Genomic DNA, 16,923 nt, shown 5'->3' with positions numbered 1-16,923 from the left:
AATAATAGTGTGGTAGCGACGCAAGAGGGCGCTGTGGCCTAGCGATGAAGCGTATTTTCACCTCTCCGGATCAGTAAATAAGCAAAATTTTCGTTACTGGGTAACTGACAACCCTCGCGAACTTCACCAAAGACCTCTTCATAGCCCAAATGTTTTGTGCGCTGGTGTTTGTGATGAAGGAGTTCCTGTCTTCTCTTGCTAGATAAAGGTTGCTTGACGACCGAAAATTTGAAAACGTGTGAGTTTCTTTTATTTTTTTGTTTGTTTCTGTGTTTTTGTTCGCTAGTGCTAACTTGATATACATTCCAAAGAAACTGCGGGAGATGCCGCAACAGTAACTTTTAACGGAGTCATCCGCTAATGTGCATTTCAATGCAACAATTTCAGAGCGTAAAAATCATTCGCCATGACTGGGACTCGAACCCAGATCCCTCAATATCCGGTCGAGTGCTTTAGCCACTTAAGCTACCGAGGCGTCCTCTTAAACTCTGAAATTTTGGGGCTTTTAAAGGAATGATTTTTACGCTCTGAAATTGTTGCATTGAAATGCACATTAGCGGATGACTCCGTTAAAAGTTACTGTTGCGGCATCTCCCGCAGTTTCTTTGGAATTTGTCAAAGGGAAAACACCATAAGTGTTTAAAGTTGGCTTTAACCTCGTGGACAGTGGCGCCTCGCGCACGACTACGAATGCATGTGACATTGTATGTACGGTATTTCGTCATAACATCTAGTTCCTTTAAAAGCCCCAAAATTTCAGAGTTTAAGAGGACGCCTCGGTAGCTTAAGTGGCTAAAGCACTCGACCGGATATTGAGGGATCTGGGTTCGAGTCCCAGTCATGGCGAATGATTTTTACGCTCTGAAATTGTTGCATTGATATACGTTATTAATAATCAAATCCGCGAGACTTTCACATAAGTTATACATATATATTTATTTATGTATATATATATATATATATATGTATATAAATGTATATATATGTATATATATATATATATATATATATATATATATATATATATATATATATATATATATATACACACACACACACACAGTTACGCAAAGTCACAGGAAAGCAATACTCGGTTGTGTGCTACAAGAAGCCAAACTCACTCGGGAATTTTTTTCATATCCAATAGGAGACCCTTTTTTCTTTAATACAGGTAAGGCACTGCTGCAAAAGAGATTTTTTCTCGTGGGAGTAAAGGTTAGCTCAAAAGACTCCAAAAACCCGTATTGAAAGTTAACAGCTGACGAGGGCCAAGGTTGCAATATCGATCTTTTCGGGAAGGAATGAAAAAAAAATTCAGAGGCCGCGAGACTTTCACATAAGTTATACATATATATTTATTTATGTATATATATATATATATATATGTATATAAATGTATATATATGTATATATATATATATATATATATATATATATATATATATATATATATATATATATATACACACACACACACACAGTTACGCAAAGTCACAGGAAAGCAATACTCGGTTGTGTGCTACAAGAAGCCAAACTCACTCGGGAATTTTTTTCATATCCAATAGGAGACCCTTTTTTCTTTAATACAGGTAAGGCACTGCTGCAAAAGAGATTTTTTCTCGTGGGAGTAAAGGTTAGCTCAAAAGACTCCAAAAACCCGTATTGAAAGTTAACAGCTGACGAGGGCCAAGGTTGCAATATCGATCTTTTCGGGAAGGAATGAAAAAAAAATTCAGAGGAAGGCACAACACATAAAAGATTCTGCGGGAAGTGACGGAAGTGCCAGCCGTTCCCAAAGCGAGTGCGAAGAGGCCAAAGGAGGCGAAGCTTCGGATGCATGAGAGTGGGGAAATGTGTGGAGGTGGTAATGGCCGGGACGATGGAGTCGTGCCATGAGAAGGCTGGGAGGAATGAAAGGCCCCACGAACGAAGAACAGGGAACCAACCACAACGGCCACAGAGTGCGCCACGAACACCCTACACCCTATGACCCAAAAGGCGAAACTTTCTCGAGGATAACGGCAGTTTGAATCGACAATTTGGAGACAAATCTAAAATTGTCAATCATGAGAGTTGCGAACGTCCAGGAACATGTCCGTCAATGCTAAGACGGTTGAAAAATACGCCCTTCTCATTTTATTCACAAGAATAATAATAACAGACGTAACTGTTCGTTTTTGCAATTTAAACATGTGAGGAGAACTTTTGGTATTTGCTCTATCCATTTTTTGCATTCATTTATCTAATTATCGAAGTCACCTTGCATACTTAATGTTGGATACTTTGGCTATGCCGCATTTCGTTGAGTGCTTACCAAGTGATTTATGATTGGATTCAAATCATAATTTCACATTTGACTTCCTACAACAATCTTACCCGAAAAACCTGTTCGTCTACTGGAAAGCCCGACATTAAGAAATACATGATAGAGGCGAACAAGGATAAGCATGAAGGGAATGAAGTTGATGACATATTTCATCCCAGGAAGAATACAGAAACTGAACAACATACTATTTGCATACTCATTCGTGCAATGGAGTCTATACTATTGGCGGGCAACTCTTTAGGTCATACACTATATTTTACATTATAATTACGATCGAAAAGTTTTCATTCATTAGGGTTTAAGCACTGGGTAATTTAATTCATAGGAGCTAACACTGCTTACATTACTATCGAATAAATACCAAGATAAAGACTTCGTCAGTTCGTGCATAAAATGATAATACATTTCTACATCGTGTGAACGACATTAGTTGTCAATACAACACGTTAACTCTAGTATTGCACCGTTTGCCTCAAAATGAGTCATCAAAATTCCAAATTTGAATCCTCCACATATACGACTTGACAACGCTTTAAAATTTTGACATCGAGCCAAACATATTTGTTGTGCGTAGCTAGGATCATTTTGCGCAAGGGAATTGGCTGATATTTCACTAAATATTTTTTTTTTATGTTAAGAGAGGAAAACCACGACTCTGAACTGATAGGATACATTGTCGATCGTAACACTGCCTGCGACCAAATATTCAACTCTTTGAGTATTTTAATCCGTAGATAAGGTGAAATAAATATGTATCGGAGTAAATCAATTTTAACCCTGAGGAATACTTATGTTCCGAAGGCGCGCATTACATTTCGACCAACCAAACGCTGGAATTACTCATCAGCTAAATCGGTCGGATCGAAGAATCATAATCCATGAGATTAACGCTGTTTTTTATTTTAAATACTCACTTCTGACCATGGGTAAAACCTGATTACGAAAAGCGGGATCTTCCGATTGATTTGCTTAAAACAAGAGTACATTGCATTTTGAAAAAAAAAATCTTGAACAGAGTCACAGGGCGGTGACCCAATAACTAACCCCGAAGACCTATCCGGCCTCTCTCTCTCTCTCTTCCTCGCCAGCCTGACTGACCTGACGCCATTTTGGAAGCCATAAAACAAGAGATAGTCGACATTAAGAAGGGAGAGGTGCCCCCCAGGGGTGGGGAGTAGGGATAGGACGCTGTTGTTGAAGTGTTGGGCCATTACGAGTGGCCACACCGCGTGAAACACCGGTGGATGATGCTTCCTTTTCTTAAAATCCTTATTGAAACGTATCTCGAGGCCGTAAAAAAAAGAGACCATGGAGGACGGCGGCGGAAAGACGGAGAACTCAAGAGGGCCGTAAACCCGCTGCGAAGACGGGAGATCGTTCTAGGGAGGGAAGAAAAAGGGGGGGGGACAAAAATGGGGAAAAAATTGAAGGATTTGAGGGCCCCTCGGGAAAGGATGTGGAGTGAGAAAAAAGTCTGGAGAGGTTGGCAGGAGTGGGAGGAGAAAATGGAAGAGCGGTGGCCGGCCCGCCACCGTAATGACATCTCGTCCTTCCCAACCCCTTCCTCCTCCTCCTACTCCTCCACAGGGCACAGGGTTGCCAACTCAACAGTGACACATCCCCCCCATTGGGAATCCAGGCGTGAGCGGGTGGAGGGAGGAGGAGTGGTTGCGAGTGGAGTGGGAGTGGCGGGGGGAAAGGCAGTGATCGAACACATGTTGTGCGCTGTCTTCAGGAAGGAGAGGGGAGGGGAAAGGCGGGGCCGGGAAGAAGAGGGAGAGAGATAGAGGGAGGGGGATGGGTTTGGAGGGGCTGTGGGACCGACTCGAGGGAGAGAGGAGTAAAGCAGAAAGAAGGAAAAAAGGGACTCCACCTTTTTTTTTATCCATGGGACTCTTTGGAAGATCGAGACGCGAACTTGCTACAATTTCTAGAGATCTGAGATCACAACGAATCACCCGAGACGTATGAAACGTAGGCGTACGTAAGAAATATATGCACTCGTAAACTTCCTAAGCCCGCCCTCGATTCCATTTCCAAGATCAGAATTTGAGCAGCAATTCTGCACTTGTTTCATTGAATCGTGAAGACTAATTATTTTACAGGATACGACCACTTGAACATATTAACCGATGAAAGAAAGGAGGAGGATATTATATTAAAGAAGACATTCTACCTTGGGTATCCTAAGGAGGCAATGAAGGAACTACCTTATCTGTACTTCAGAATAGATTAATGCTTCAAGACATTATTCTATACTCTATTAATGACACTCAAAAGTGCTAAGTAAAACCTATGTAAAATGAAATCAATCCCATTTTCACCCGTCCAAAAGAAATCTAAAATCAACTGTGACAATTTATAAACCAGGAAAGTCAAATTCGATCAAGCGAAAAAATATTTTTTCACCAATGTTCATTGGAAACACTGAAAACTCAGAAAAATGTACAAACTGAAAGGATTTCTCGGGGCACTAACGGAAACAATTTAATTTAAAGGAAAAAACAGGATAAACCACCAACGTCCATCTCGAAAAACATTCAAGGAACATTTTCCTTTAGAATCATGGAAATGTGAAGCACCCTTCCTATAGCATGGACGAAAGAAATTCGACAGGAGCAGAAAAAAAAGAAGCGAAAAAACGGAAAGGCAGCGTTACTGAAGAACCATTAAGATTGAATCAAAGGAGAGAACCGCTAATCTTTACTCTTATGAAGGAAAGGGAAAATAGGACATTTGAAGAAACGCCGAGAGGAATAAGAGATAGCTGATATTATAAATCACAATTGTCAACGACATACAACATTCGATGGAACAATGGAGGGTAAACCTGTGGTGGGAGATCATGAATGGAAAACATCTAGATGGTAATGGAAGAAATGCAATCGGGGAACGATGAGGAAATGAACAGCCCGAGAAGAGAACGGATGGGTTAACTTCAAAAGGCGAATCCTCTGGACAATTGATTATGATCGTTCCACCCCTTTGCGGTGATTGGATACGTACTTAATTCGCATGTTAACCCCTTTCCAGTGACGTATTACGAGTTCTGTCCATCCATCCTTAATTACGATTCGTTAGTTCACCCTCTGTGGTGATAGGTATTCTTAATATGTGATGAATGATCCCTTTGGTGATTTGTCTCGAGCCGAGAACATAACATCGGTAAAAAGAAACTTTTGAAAATTAATACGCGTATTTCTATTTTGTCGGCTGTCGATTTAAAGTTGGATCAAGACTGCCAACTGAATTATTTATCTCGTTAAACATTGCTTCAGCGCGGTGGTACCCAAACATTTTGTACTGCGACCCACACAAATGATTTCGTAGAAATTTCGGTTGGGCAGATCTGGACTAAAACGTGCCTTAAAAAAATATTCAATTATTTTATTTAGTAAAATATTATTCAATTTTCATTAGTTCAGCTTGGGTGGAAAATACGGAATAGACCTTCGCCTTATTTTAAACAGCCTTGCATGTCCGAGTTTGTCGCTAAGCGTAATACTACCTGAACAATGCCGCGGAAGCAACGCGCGGGTCTGACTAGAAGGGCGCAATAGAAACAGTCCAGTCGCCTATAGTTTGGGAAAAGGTCGGGATCGAGGGTTGAATGGATAGCAACATATGGAAAACGAAAGTATCAAATTTGCGATAATGTTTTAATGACCGAAATCCGTAGGGCTTGTCGAATTCGCGAAATGATCGTGGTCCTTCCCCCATTCACCTCAGCCGAGTCTCGCCGAAGGCGCCTCTTTTAATTACCGGGTTGCGAGCTCGCAGAAGTCAGTCATTTAGCATTTTGAAAGGTGTGCAAGCGTGTCGGTGAATTATTATGTGCTGATGTGGTTTAGTTTCCTAGAAGATGAATCTCTAAAATTATGAAAAAATATGCAGATTTTCATTTTATTTTGCACTTTTTAATTTTTTAAGAGGATTTTGTTTATTTATTTTTTATTCTTTTTGCTTTTTTCTTGGTTTTTTCAATTAGTATTTCTCGTATTTTTAGGTTTTTTTATCATCGTCCCCCCTCCCCGTTTTATTTCTTCTCATTTTTCTATTCTTTCACCCACAAAAGAGTTGTATCCACGTTGAGTCTCGAGAGTACATTCTGTAGATATTAGCGCCTACGAGGAAAAGAGCACACGAAGAAGTCCCCCGCGTGATAAATGTCTGGGGATAAGAGCTATCGAAAGGAACACCTTGTTATCTCGACTCTCTTTAAGCCGGGATCCCAACCCAACTCCAAATATCAGTTTGACAACGCTTTGACAGGGATAACGTAAATGTCTGTGTCTTACAAGAGCCTAAGGCTCCCCCACCGAAGAATTCAAAGCATAGGGAAGGACTGAGCTCCACTCCGGGTCTTTTATCTCCACTCCCCATCTGCGCGGACGTGACAGGAGAGATGGTGGAAGGAACGAAAAATGCTACCAATTTCAAACAACTGCAGCGCAGGAAAACGACTCGACTCGCGGGAAGACCACGAGAAAAATACGTTTCGTGAATACCACGCCATCTTCTTGCCGAACCGGATATTTACAAGCACATTGATTAAAAATCCACAGCAATCAACTAGAAGAATCGTTAATGTTAGGTGGGAACAGAGATCACCGTCCACTAATCCCGTACACGGCGTGTGGAATTAACTCATTGACGGGGTATTTAGGGAGGGGCAGTTCCATTTTCCTGTACCGACTGTGGTTTCCCGGGAAGATTATTACTCGGTAGTCAACCTTTTAAGGTAGATTTTGGATGTTCACCGACTTAACGTCGCTACATTTCTTTTCTTTGGCTAACAAGACAAAACCTGACACTCCACACTGAATTAAACTCTTCTTCATGTCCGCACATATTCTACCTCCCTTCGTTACATTCAACATACCTATCCTATAACTCCACATTCCTCCTTAGCCTAACGTTCTCCCGTATACATCACACTATTCTTCAACGCCCAATGACCTACAAAAATTATCCGCATTTACTGTTCATACCTCTTTCGGATCTCTCTTAACCATTCTCTGTCAGCCCACACCAAGTCCTGTACCTCTTAGTTTGTTTTCTTTTATTTTTCTCATTCTTCCTTACACCCACATCTCAAACAGACTGTTTAAACCTAGCTTCAACGACTACTTTTTCAAGTCGTACAAAACCAAGCTGTATACCATAGTTTTAACTAAACTTTTCTTATCATCCTTATTCAACGTCCCTGTCATCAACACACGAATCCACACGAAAGCTTCTTTGCCTAAAGGAAACCTTCTCCTTACGTCCTTGCTTACTTTGAAAATCTTGGCCAAAAACATCCTAACCAAGATAGGTAAACTATTTTACCTGCTCCTGCCCTCTAGCTTTACCCTCTAGTTTTTACTCTCCAATTACAGCGATTGACTTAGCCATCCGTCATCTCGAAAATCTCATAACCGTTGTTTTTTTTGCATCAATTCTCATTCCATATCGATCTTATTGATTTTCTAATGCGTTCAGCAATGCTTGCAACCCTTCGGCTGACTGGAAAACTAAATACAACAATTTCAGAACATAAAAAAAAATCATTCGCCTTAACCCGTCACCCTAGGGGAGAGTTTAAGAAGACGCCTCGATTGCTTAACTGACCAAAGCACTCGGCTAGACATCGAGGAATCCGGGTTCGAATCCCGATCAAGGGGAATAATTTTTACGCTCTGAAATTCTTGCATTGAAATTCATATTATAGGATGAATCCGTTTAAAGTTACTGTTGCGGCATCTCCCACAGTTTCTTGAAATTTGGCCATCAGCAAACTTCAATCCCATCTCAAGTTTTTCCCATGCCTATTTAATTATTTCCTCCACATATGAGTTAAACAGCACTGGTAATAATGGACGCATCTGTCTTAATCCCTTTCTAACACTGCCGATCCGGACTCTCCGTCCCCACTAGCACCTGAGAACTCTGAGACTCGTAAAAGTTCCGGATTAGCCTCTTATCCTTCCCATATATTCCAATTTTTTTTCTATTATATTCATTAATGTTGCCCAATTTACTCTCATGAACACCGAAAGTCACGAAACAAACAAATACACCCTGATTGTATTCTATATTCCTGTGGTCTCATTACTGCAATTTCATCCCTCGTGTCTCGTCCCTCCCTAAAACCAAACTGATCATCCCCTGTGTAATCATTCCCCCTCATTTCCATCCCCTCATTCACGATCCATCTCATCGATGTACCACCTTAGCCGTGTGATAAATCAAACTTGTCCCATATTCCTCACATACGGCTGCATTTCCCTTTTTTGGGATGGAAACTACCACTAGATATGACAAAATCTTCCAGCCAAATTCTTCCGTCATAAATGCGACGAATTAAGCCATTAAAAAATCTTCTTCCGACGCTTTCCTAGATTCTTGAATAGTATTATACCCGAAAAATATCTCAGCTTGGGGGAAGCTGCGGGTGTCATAAGTCACCGGGAAATGACCTCGGGTCGTCGGCTCAATTGTTATGGTCTAAGAAAACGATGAATATTACGATGCAAAAAGAAAGTCAACAATTCCAGCGTAAATATCCCATTCACTGTAATATGCACACATCGGCTTTTTAAGTTACGAGCTTTTGCCTTCTTCTGTACTAGAGAACTGTGGCATTACTCTACGTTATAAAAACTTAATGAGTCATTTTAAAAATACATCAAAGCGGTTAAGAAAGCCTCCTACATTTGGCATTTTCATCTGAACTATTTTGATGAAGATCATTACAACAGGTACGAATCGGTGGAATTACGGATACAGGATGAGAGGGTGAAAATGCTATTTCAGCTGTCGCCTACCTTGTTCATGTGGTCCTTGGAGTATTTCCGAGGACTGGACGCGTAAAAATCTTGATTCTCCAGGTTGAAGTCTGCATACAAGGACTCCAAGTCCATGATCACTGCTGCAATAGAAAATTAACAAAAACATTAAACAAAGAATCCAGGACTCGTCGAGGAAACAAAATTTGACAAATTTATTGCAAAACGGTATCTACGAGCCAACATCCTGGTATTTTGTTTTCCTAGTATAGGTACAACATCTGAATTTAAAAATGAGGATTTACTTGTTCAAAGAAATCCATGGATTACATTTTTTGACCAGTCAATGTGGCATGACAAGACAGTATGTGGAACTTACTGCAATTAGAGGCTTACGATCAATTAGTGCTCTGTAAGGCGGAATTAAGCAGTGGTAATGGGTGATCTCCGTGTTTATCATAACCCTCCTCAAACTGGTGGAACACTACTAATAATAATTATCTACACATTTTCCATTACTTTCCTCAAAACATTTGTGGTCGCCATTATTAAAAAAAGCCCATCCATTCTCGTGCCATTCCTGAACAAACTGTAAAGACTGGCGCTACGAAATCATAGGGTCCATTTGCTTAAGAGCCATGGCCTAATTCCCAAAGGCGCCGCAGCTGTTGCATCCAGATGCCCATTTAGATTCCATTATCACATGCCCTTTTTTCTACGGAAAATAGACAGCAGTAAATGCAAACATCTCAGATTATATTAGTACCATTACGAAAGAGCAGAACTCTGGGATTGACATACTAGTACCAGTATATCTCGTAAGATTTTGCCCTAAGTGCAATGCAATACCGCATTTCAAAGGAGGGAACTTTAGGTGTCATTAAAAGAACTGATGACAATCATAGATGCTAAATATATATATATATTATATATTATATATATTACATATATATATTATATATATATATATATAAATATATATATATTATATATATATATAAATATATATATATAAATATATATAAGGACAGAATTGTCAGTTTTGTCCTTTTCTTCCTTGAGAAAAGTGGCTTGGACCACCGAAAATTCGAAACCTTGTGAGTTTCTTCTTTTTGTGTTTCTGTGTTTTTGTCTTTGTCCACTAGTGCTAACTTCATATGCATTATATATATATATATATATATATATATATATATATATATATATATATATATATATATATATATATATATATATATATATATATATATACATATACGAGGGTCATCCGGAAAGTAGTACCCGTTCGTGTAATAAAGACACAAAAGTAAATATTAACAAACATAAAAAATTTTATTTGAAAGAGGATACTTTAAACTACTTCTCAACATAATCTCCAAGCAAATTAAGGCATTTGTCATAACGTGTGACAAGTTTCTGTATTCCTGCTGCCTAGTCCTTCGCCGCCAGCTCATTGAGATACGCGAGGGACCCATCTTGCACAAATTTTTGCATAATGCAGATGGTGTTTAACAATTTCATGAACAATTGTTCGAGAAACATTGGGAAAATGCTCACAGATGTCATCAATTGTGACGCGCCGATCGTTCCTCACGAATTCGTCAACTGAGCTCACCAGTTGGTCTGTAATGACAGACGGTCTCTCCGAACGCTCATCGTCGTGTGTGTTCCCCCTCCCCATGTTGAAGTTGCGACACCACCGCCGAACAGACGACTCGTCCATTACATTGTCTCCATACACCTCCTTTAATTGGCGATGAATATCACATGGGCGAACGTTTCTTGCATTGAGGAATTTAATCACTGCCCTCACTTCACAACTGGCGGCGTTCTCAATTTTTTTTAAACATTGTAAACAATCACAGAAACAACACAGGCAATGCTAGCGTCACGCAACTTGGCTCAGAGAAGGCAGACAAGCCACTGAAGCTATCTGACCTTGTCCAGCGGCTACTCGCTTCGTCAGCACTTCATGCGGCACGAACGGGTACTACTTTCCGGATGACCCTCGTGTGTGTGTATATATATATATAAGGAATAAAAATTACTCATATTGACGTGATTTCCATTGGAGCCAGAGTGAGACCCTGAGCCTCCGAACTGACAAAAGCAACAGGTGGATTGCGTCATCGACGTAAGAGAAGAGTGAAAGGGGTGAGGAACAAAAGGTGACACTGTAAATTAACTTGCCACGCGTAAGTTTGTTTTCAGTGGACGAATCACACACTAATGGAACGACGTTTAAAAAAAAAATAAACGCAAGATTAAAGCAACTGAAACTAACGAACGAACAACTCCAGACTCTCCCACATGTTTCAGACTACAGGACTCCAGGACGGGACCGCAATGGAGGAGGATTGACTGAACTAGTGACACGTCTTTTAAAAAACGCGGAAACGGGAAAAAGGTTGGCCCAATTGCTGTTTAAAATGGTGTTTTTTGGTGTGCTTGATCCCGCATTTACGCTACGAAGAAAAGAGGGGGGGATGCATTCAGGGGAGGAAAAAAGATGACGGAGAGGAGTTGAGGGAGACAGAAAGCAGGCGGGAAAACATGGAGGTGGTGGCTTGAAAAAAGAAAACTAAAAAATAAAAATACAGTTTTCAAAAAAAAACTATCCTAGTGCGTTATGTAGATGGGGAAAGGGAGGATGGAGGGAGGGGAGAGAGTGCTTGGGAGACGAGGGGAGGGAGGGAGGGGGGGTTTGCGGGACGGGCTGGGGTTGGCGTAGCTGTTGAGGTCGCTCCGCTGTGGGGTGGACAATTGCGGATGCTTACGGGACACTCGGAATATGTCGATTAATTGGTTGGAATTGGTGGTGGCACTACAAGGGGGAGAAGCAGGGAGGCCCTCCAAGCTTCGGTCCCTGCACGCCTTTACCCTCTCTACCCCATCCCCACTGCTGCCCCACTTTCCACCCACTCTCCGGCCTACCCCCTCTCCGCTCCCACAACACCCCTCACACCCTCGTCGCACACCCTCGCCGCTTTAGTAAGGGAGAGAGAGAGGGAGAGAAGGAGCGAAAGAGCAATTCTACATTGCGAAACCCAGGAGACCCTACTACTTATGAGAGAAGGTCAGGTCTTGCCCTCATCATTCTTAATAACGATATTGTTTTGGCAAGTAACTTACCACGCAAAGAAAATAAGGAGTATACTTTTAGATGCACGAGTAAAACACATATCACCCAACATCATTGCCTTCTTCGTTAACTTGGGTACGATAGAATGACCGTTGTTGATAGTGTGTGGAATAAAAGTATCGCAAGACAATAAAGTTGTTTATATTAGACAGAAAAAAATGGTTGCGTCAAAAGCTGTACTGACAAGTAACGATTTTTGAGAATGTGGTGAAAATGACAAGCACTCTTCAATAATACTACAGGACGACATTTCCACTTGTTTCTAAACATCATCAACATTATCACGGTTGAAACAATAGAACACGAATTGAATCAGTAGTCATCAAAAACACAAACTTGCGCATAAAATATCGTAAGAATGTAAAAGCATAAATATCGAATAAATACGATGGAAAATTACGAGGCCGTGGTAAAATTAGGTGAGATATGGTCTTGGAAAATGTGGGTGGATCCAGAATTAATATGGATTGGATGCACCTCTATGAAAGAAGTGTACTACACTAGTTTGGGTCATTTGTGCCAATGGATCAGAGTCGAATCGCAATCATGAAAGATGGGTCAAATGATTTGGAAAGAAGAGGCAAACTGACAAGTTACGGGTGACTGTGACCGAAGATATCAATACGGAGAAAGTTATAAATCGTCGGAACAGAAGAGCATGAAAGTGATAGACGACAAAGGAAGAAGTATGGGAATAAATAAGAGAACCAAGAAGAAGTGTGCAAGTACACGTACCTATGAGGCGGAATAGAAGAAATTAGCAAGAGAGATTAAGGTTCCTTTCGTAGCCTAAACCCAGACTCCTCTTATAAGTTCCAAAGTCGACGAGGAATGGTGTTAAGAGAATTTTAATGCCTTCTTAAGCTGCTTATACGTATTTCAACACCTTTCATGCCACCCAATAGGGCAATGCCTTTCTCCCTCTTTCTCCTTTATCTATTATCCTTAGATCCTTATCCTATTTTTTCTTCCCATTCTACATCCCATCCTATCCTTACATCCTATTACCCTTCTTCTTACACCCTTTGTCTTCCGCTTCCTTTCAAACATTTGTTACGTATTTTATCATTTGTCGAAAACGATAGAAATTTGACTTTTAACCTAGTTTTTAATTTTGATGGAAAGATCAATGTTTCCAATTGTCCTGCAATTACGGTCCCTCCTATTATTCACCTTTAGTAGACGTGTTTCCCAGAGGTGTATGCACTAATGTACGTTCATACTTCGCAAAATAATCCCAGTAGCATACGCAGCGATTGTGTTCACGCACACCCAGGTAACTTAGGAATCGTCGTTAGAAATGATGGTCCTCATTTAAAACATCGGTCCTTTCAACAGACTAACTAGGCGAAAAAGGTGGGTAAAAATGAGTTCAACGGTATTAATGTGAAGAAATTGTTAGGTTTTCGTCACTCAGCACACCTTTCCACTGGTTTAGTTCCACCCGGTAACAGGTACTACTTAAGACACATTTTTTTGGTGAACACCGTTCCATTTCCGGGTGAGTAGCGATTTCTCGCCAGTATCGTTGATTTTCTTGTAACGAACCGCTAGCTACAATTTGTTAGCCGTCCATAATACTCCACAAGAATCCTTAAGTGACTCAAAATTCTAAGATATTTCTCATTTCACATTACATTATTAAGATACGATAAAGTTGCGGGTAAGATTGCGGGTGTACTCGTAATTCTTCTCAGCGAATAATCGCCTGAACTTGTTCCTCGTTCATTTCTGATGTTGCCCTAATAAAAGCTGAAACCCTGTCCTGGTAGAAATAACATATTAAAGGAAAAATCCTAAAGGCGTAATAAGTTAGCACCACTCGTCCCGCAAAGAAAACTAAATTTTTTGTGATGGTTTTTGCGGGAAAAGAATTACTACGATAGTGACCAACTGCAATCTCGCAACCAGAACACCCTTCCGTAATACTATAGTTCGCGGGAATTTCACTTCCTCGCTAGTGGCCAACTACAGACACATACACTCAAACCCAATTGGGATCCTTCACAGGGTTAAAGGGACTCCGTTAAGGATACCTGGGTTCGTGAACACATTCACACTATCCGTGACTGTTTACGGGAATCAATTCCGCGCCAGGGACAACCACGGTCGAAATATCAATTCTGAGTTACTATATTACGGAGGTGCGATAGGTCGACGGAACTCTCACTTAGACAAAGGGATTTGTTACGAACGTAAAAGAATGACGAAGGGAAGGCAGAGTCCCAAGAAGGAAGAACAACGGGATGATACACAAACTAAAACGGGGGGGTGAGAAAGAAGAACCAGGAGTGAATAAAACATTAGTAGAGAATGCAACAATTTCAACGTGTAAAAAATCATTCGCCTTTAGCGCGATTCGAACCCGGATTCCTCGATATCCGGCCCAGTGCTTTAGCTAATCAAGTTAACAAGGCGTCCTAATACATAAACACTGGAATTTTCGGGGCTTCGGGAATTTTAGGGATATCAAGACATCCGGGTTCGAATACCGGGCAAGACGAATGATTTTTTACATTTTGTAATTGTTTCATTTTAATGCACATTAGCGGATGACTCTGTTAAAATTTAAGTGTTGCGGTGTTTTCCGAAGCTTATTTGAATTTGACAATTTGGAGTGGGCAAGGAATAAGGTAGGATTTCGGTCATAAGTACGAGTATAATCGATCCTTGAAGTGAAAGACATAGCGAAAGCCACATGTCCTCATGGCAAACTTTACAAGTCTGACTTGTCAATCGTTCGAGCCTCTCTCCTCATCGCTCAATACACAAGTGCTCGGCTTGTTCTTGTACGATCGCATCAGGATGTCGACAGGAGAGTGGGGAGCGTACTTCAATGACGAGTGAATACGTAAGTGCACATATTTACATTTTTTCCCGAACTGCCACGTGGAGTACATTCCTCGCTCGCTCTTCCCAACCGTAGGTGCACCAATCATGAATTTAACCTTTCCCATTATGTATGTACTCCCAGTCCCTCTTGAATTCAAACCCACTTCAAATTCATTGCCTAAGTTGAAAATTCCTTCGGAAAATAGTGGGAGATTCACAAACATTGATTTCATATTTTCAATAAACCAAGTTTGAACATGAAATATTGTAAACGAACTTCGAGAAATAAATGTTCCAAACAATGTTAAACACTGATTTTAAGCATCTAATATTTGAATATACGTCGGCTATGAATACTAGAAAGGTTTTTCTTTCTGAGACAGAGGAAATTCCTTTACGATGATCAATAAAAGAATGACTGGAGATGAAAAGCAAATGCTGCGGCGGAGGAGATTTGCTTTAGATATCGATCTTATTGATTACATAGTTCAGAAGCTAAACTGGACATTACATGATGTAAATATTTCATCTCACATCTTGTACACATTCTAGAGTAGCGGTATTAAAACAACTTTTTGGAGCTGATTTCTTAGTCCCCTTAAAGCTATACCACCATCCATTTAAACATATAAAAAGGATCAACGCAATGTAAATTTAAAATCAACGTACCTAGGGTCGTGAAGCAATGGAAAATGAAATATCCGAGACCGCAAACTTGATTGGCACTAGGTTTGTGGGGGTAGGTAAAAGGCAAAGGGGTAGGCAAAGTGACAGGTAAGGGAAAAATGGAAAACACACAAAAACTCATGGCAAAGGAGAAATCCTTTCAAACCCCAAAAGTGTGAGTACGCGTGATTCGCAAAGGTTCCTGTTTCCGAATACACCCGATTGATTGAAAGAATGAGTGAAAACCTGCGTACATCCGTTTTATAATTGTGTATTCATTTGTATGATTGACGGGTCACTGGCATAGGAGGAATCCTTGTACACCCTGAACGATTGAATGAGTGCGATTCACAAGGGTCTAACACACCCGAGTGATTGAGCGACTGCGAACGTGAACTTGGGTTTCTTTTTTCCTTTTTGATTTTTAAAAAATTTGTTTTACATTCCTGTTTGAGTACAACGGGTCCATGGCATAGGAGATATCCTTGCAAACCCTGAGTGTTTGTGTGTGTGAATGCGATTCACGAGAGTGACTGTTATTCCTTAACACCACGTAGTGATCGATTGTCTGTAAGTTTGTTTCCTTATTATTATTTTGCATTGTTTACGTGTGATTAAGATACACGTGGGTCACTTTCCCAGACACACCCAATTGACCAAGTGTGTGTTTCCCACCTTCCTCTTACCTGTCACTTTGTTTTTACCTACCCCCCTAAAACAAACCTTGGGCCAATTTAGTTTACGGTCTCGACCTTTTCATTTTTCAACAACGCAATATTCAAGTAATGAAAAATCCAATACCTCAACAACCAAAGTTTAATCTTGATAGCTAGGTGGCGTACATAAAAATTTGAGCACGTGGAATTTCTCTTTTAGAAGTTGAAAACAAAATGATACGCAAATTTTCTGACCCTTACCGCCCTGCATGAAATCAGTAGTAAGCGTTTTATTAACTGCAGAGATACCAACGGAAAAGACTGGTCACGTATTTTGTGATACCTTACGGGTGGAGAGATAAAGATTCTATTCACGGTAGGTCATGGACGGTCACGAACTGGACTATATTGCGCTCGCGTGGAAGGGACCTAACTCCTGTTTGTATACATTATTTCCTTCTTCAGTTTTTCCTACCATCAGCCTTCCTTCCCGTCCAAAAGCCCACTCTCTTCCTCCCTCTACCCCATTTA

The 16,923-nt window shown here is 40.6% G+C and overlaps 1 protein-coding gene across 1 annotated transcript in view; it reads right to left on the bottom strand.

Moving 5' to 3' along the window:
• The window catches only part of pnt (ETS transcription factor pointed), a 677,261-nt gene that overhangs the window by 611,596 nt on the left and 48,742 nt on the right, over positions 1-16,923 (bottom strand). Inside the window, exon 2 of the mRNA XM_071598027.1 lies at positions 9,136-9,239. Within this exon, the coding sequence (XP_071454128.1) occupies positions 9,136-9,231 (96 nt within the window). The 5' untranslated portion in view covers positions 9,232-9,239. The remainder of the gene's footprint in view (positions 1-9,135; positions 9,240-16,923) is intronic.

Source organism: Hetaerina americana, unplaced genomic scaffold, assembly GCF_022747635.1.
Source record: "Hetaerina americana unplaced genomic scaffold, ioHetAmer1.1.p SCAF_9, whole genome shotgun sequence".
NCBI lineage: Eukaryota > Metazoa > Arthropoda > Insecta > Odonata > Calopterygidae > Hetaerina > Hetaerina americana.
Note: the sequence above shows the minus strand (reverse complement) of the source record. Positions and strands in the feature narration are given on the sequence as shown.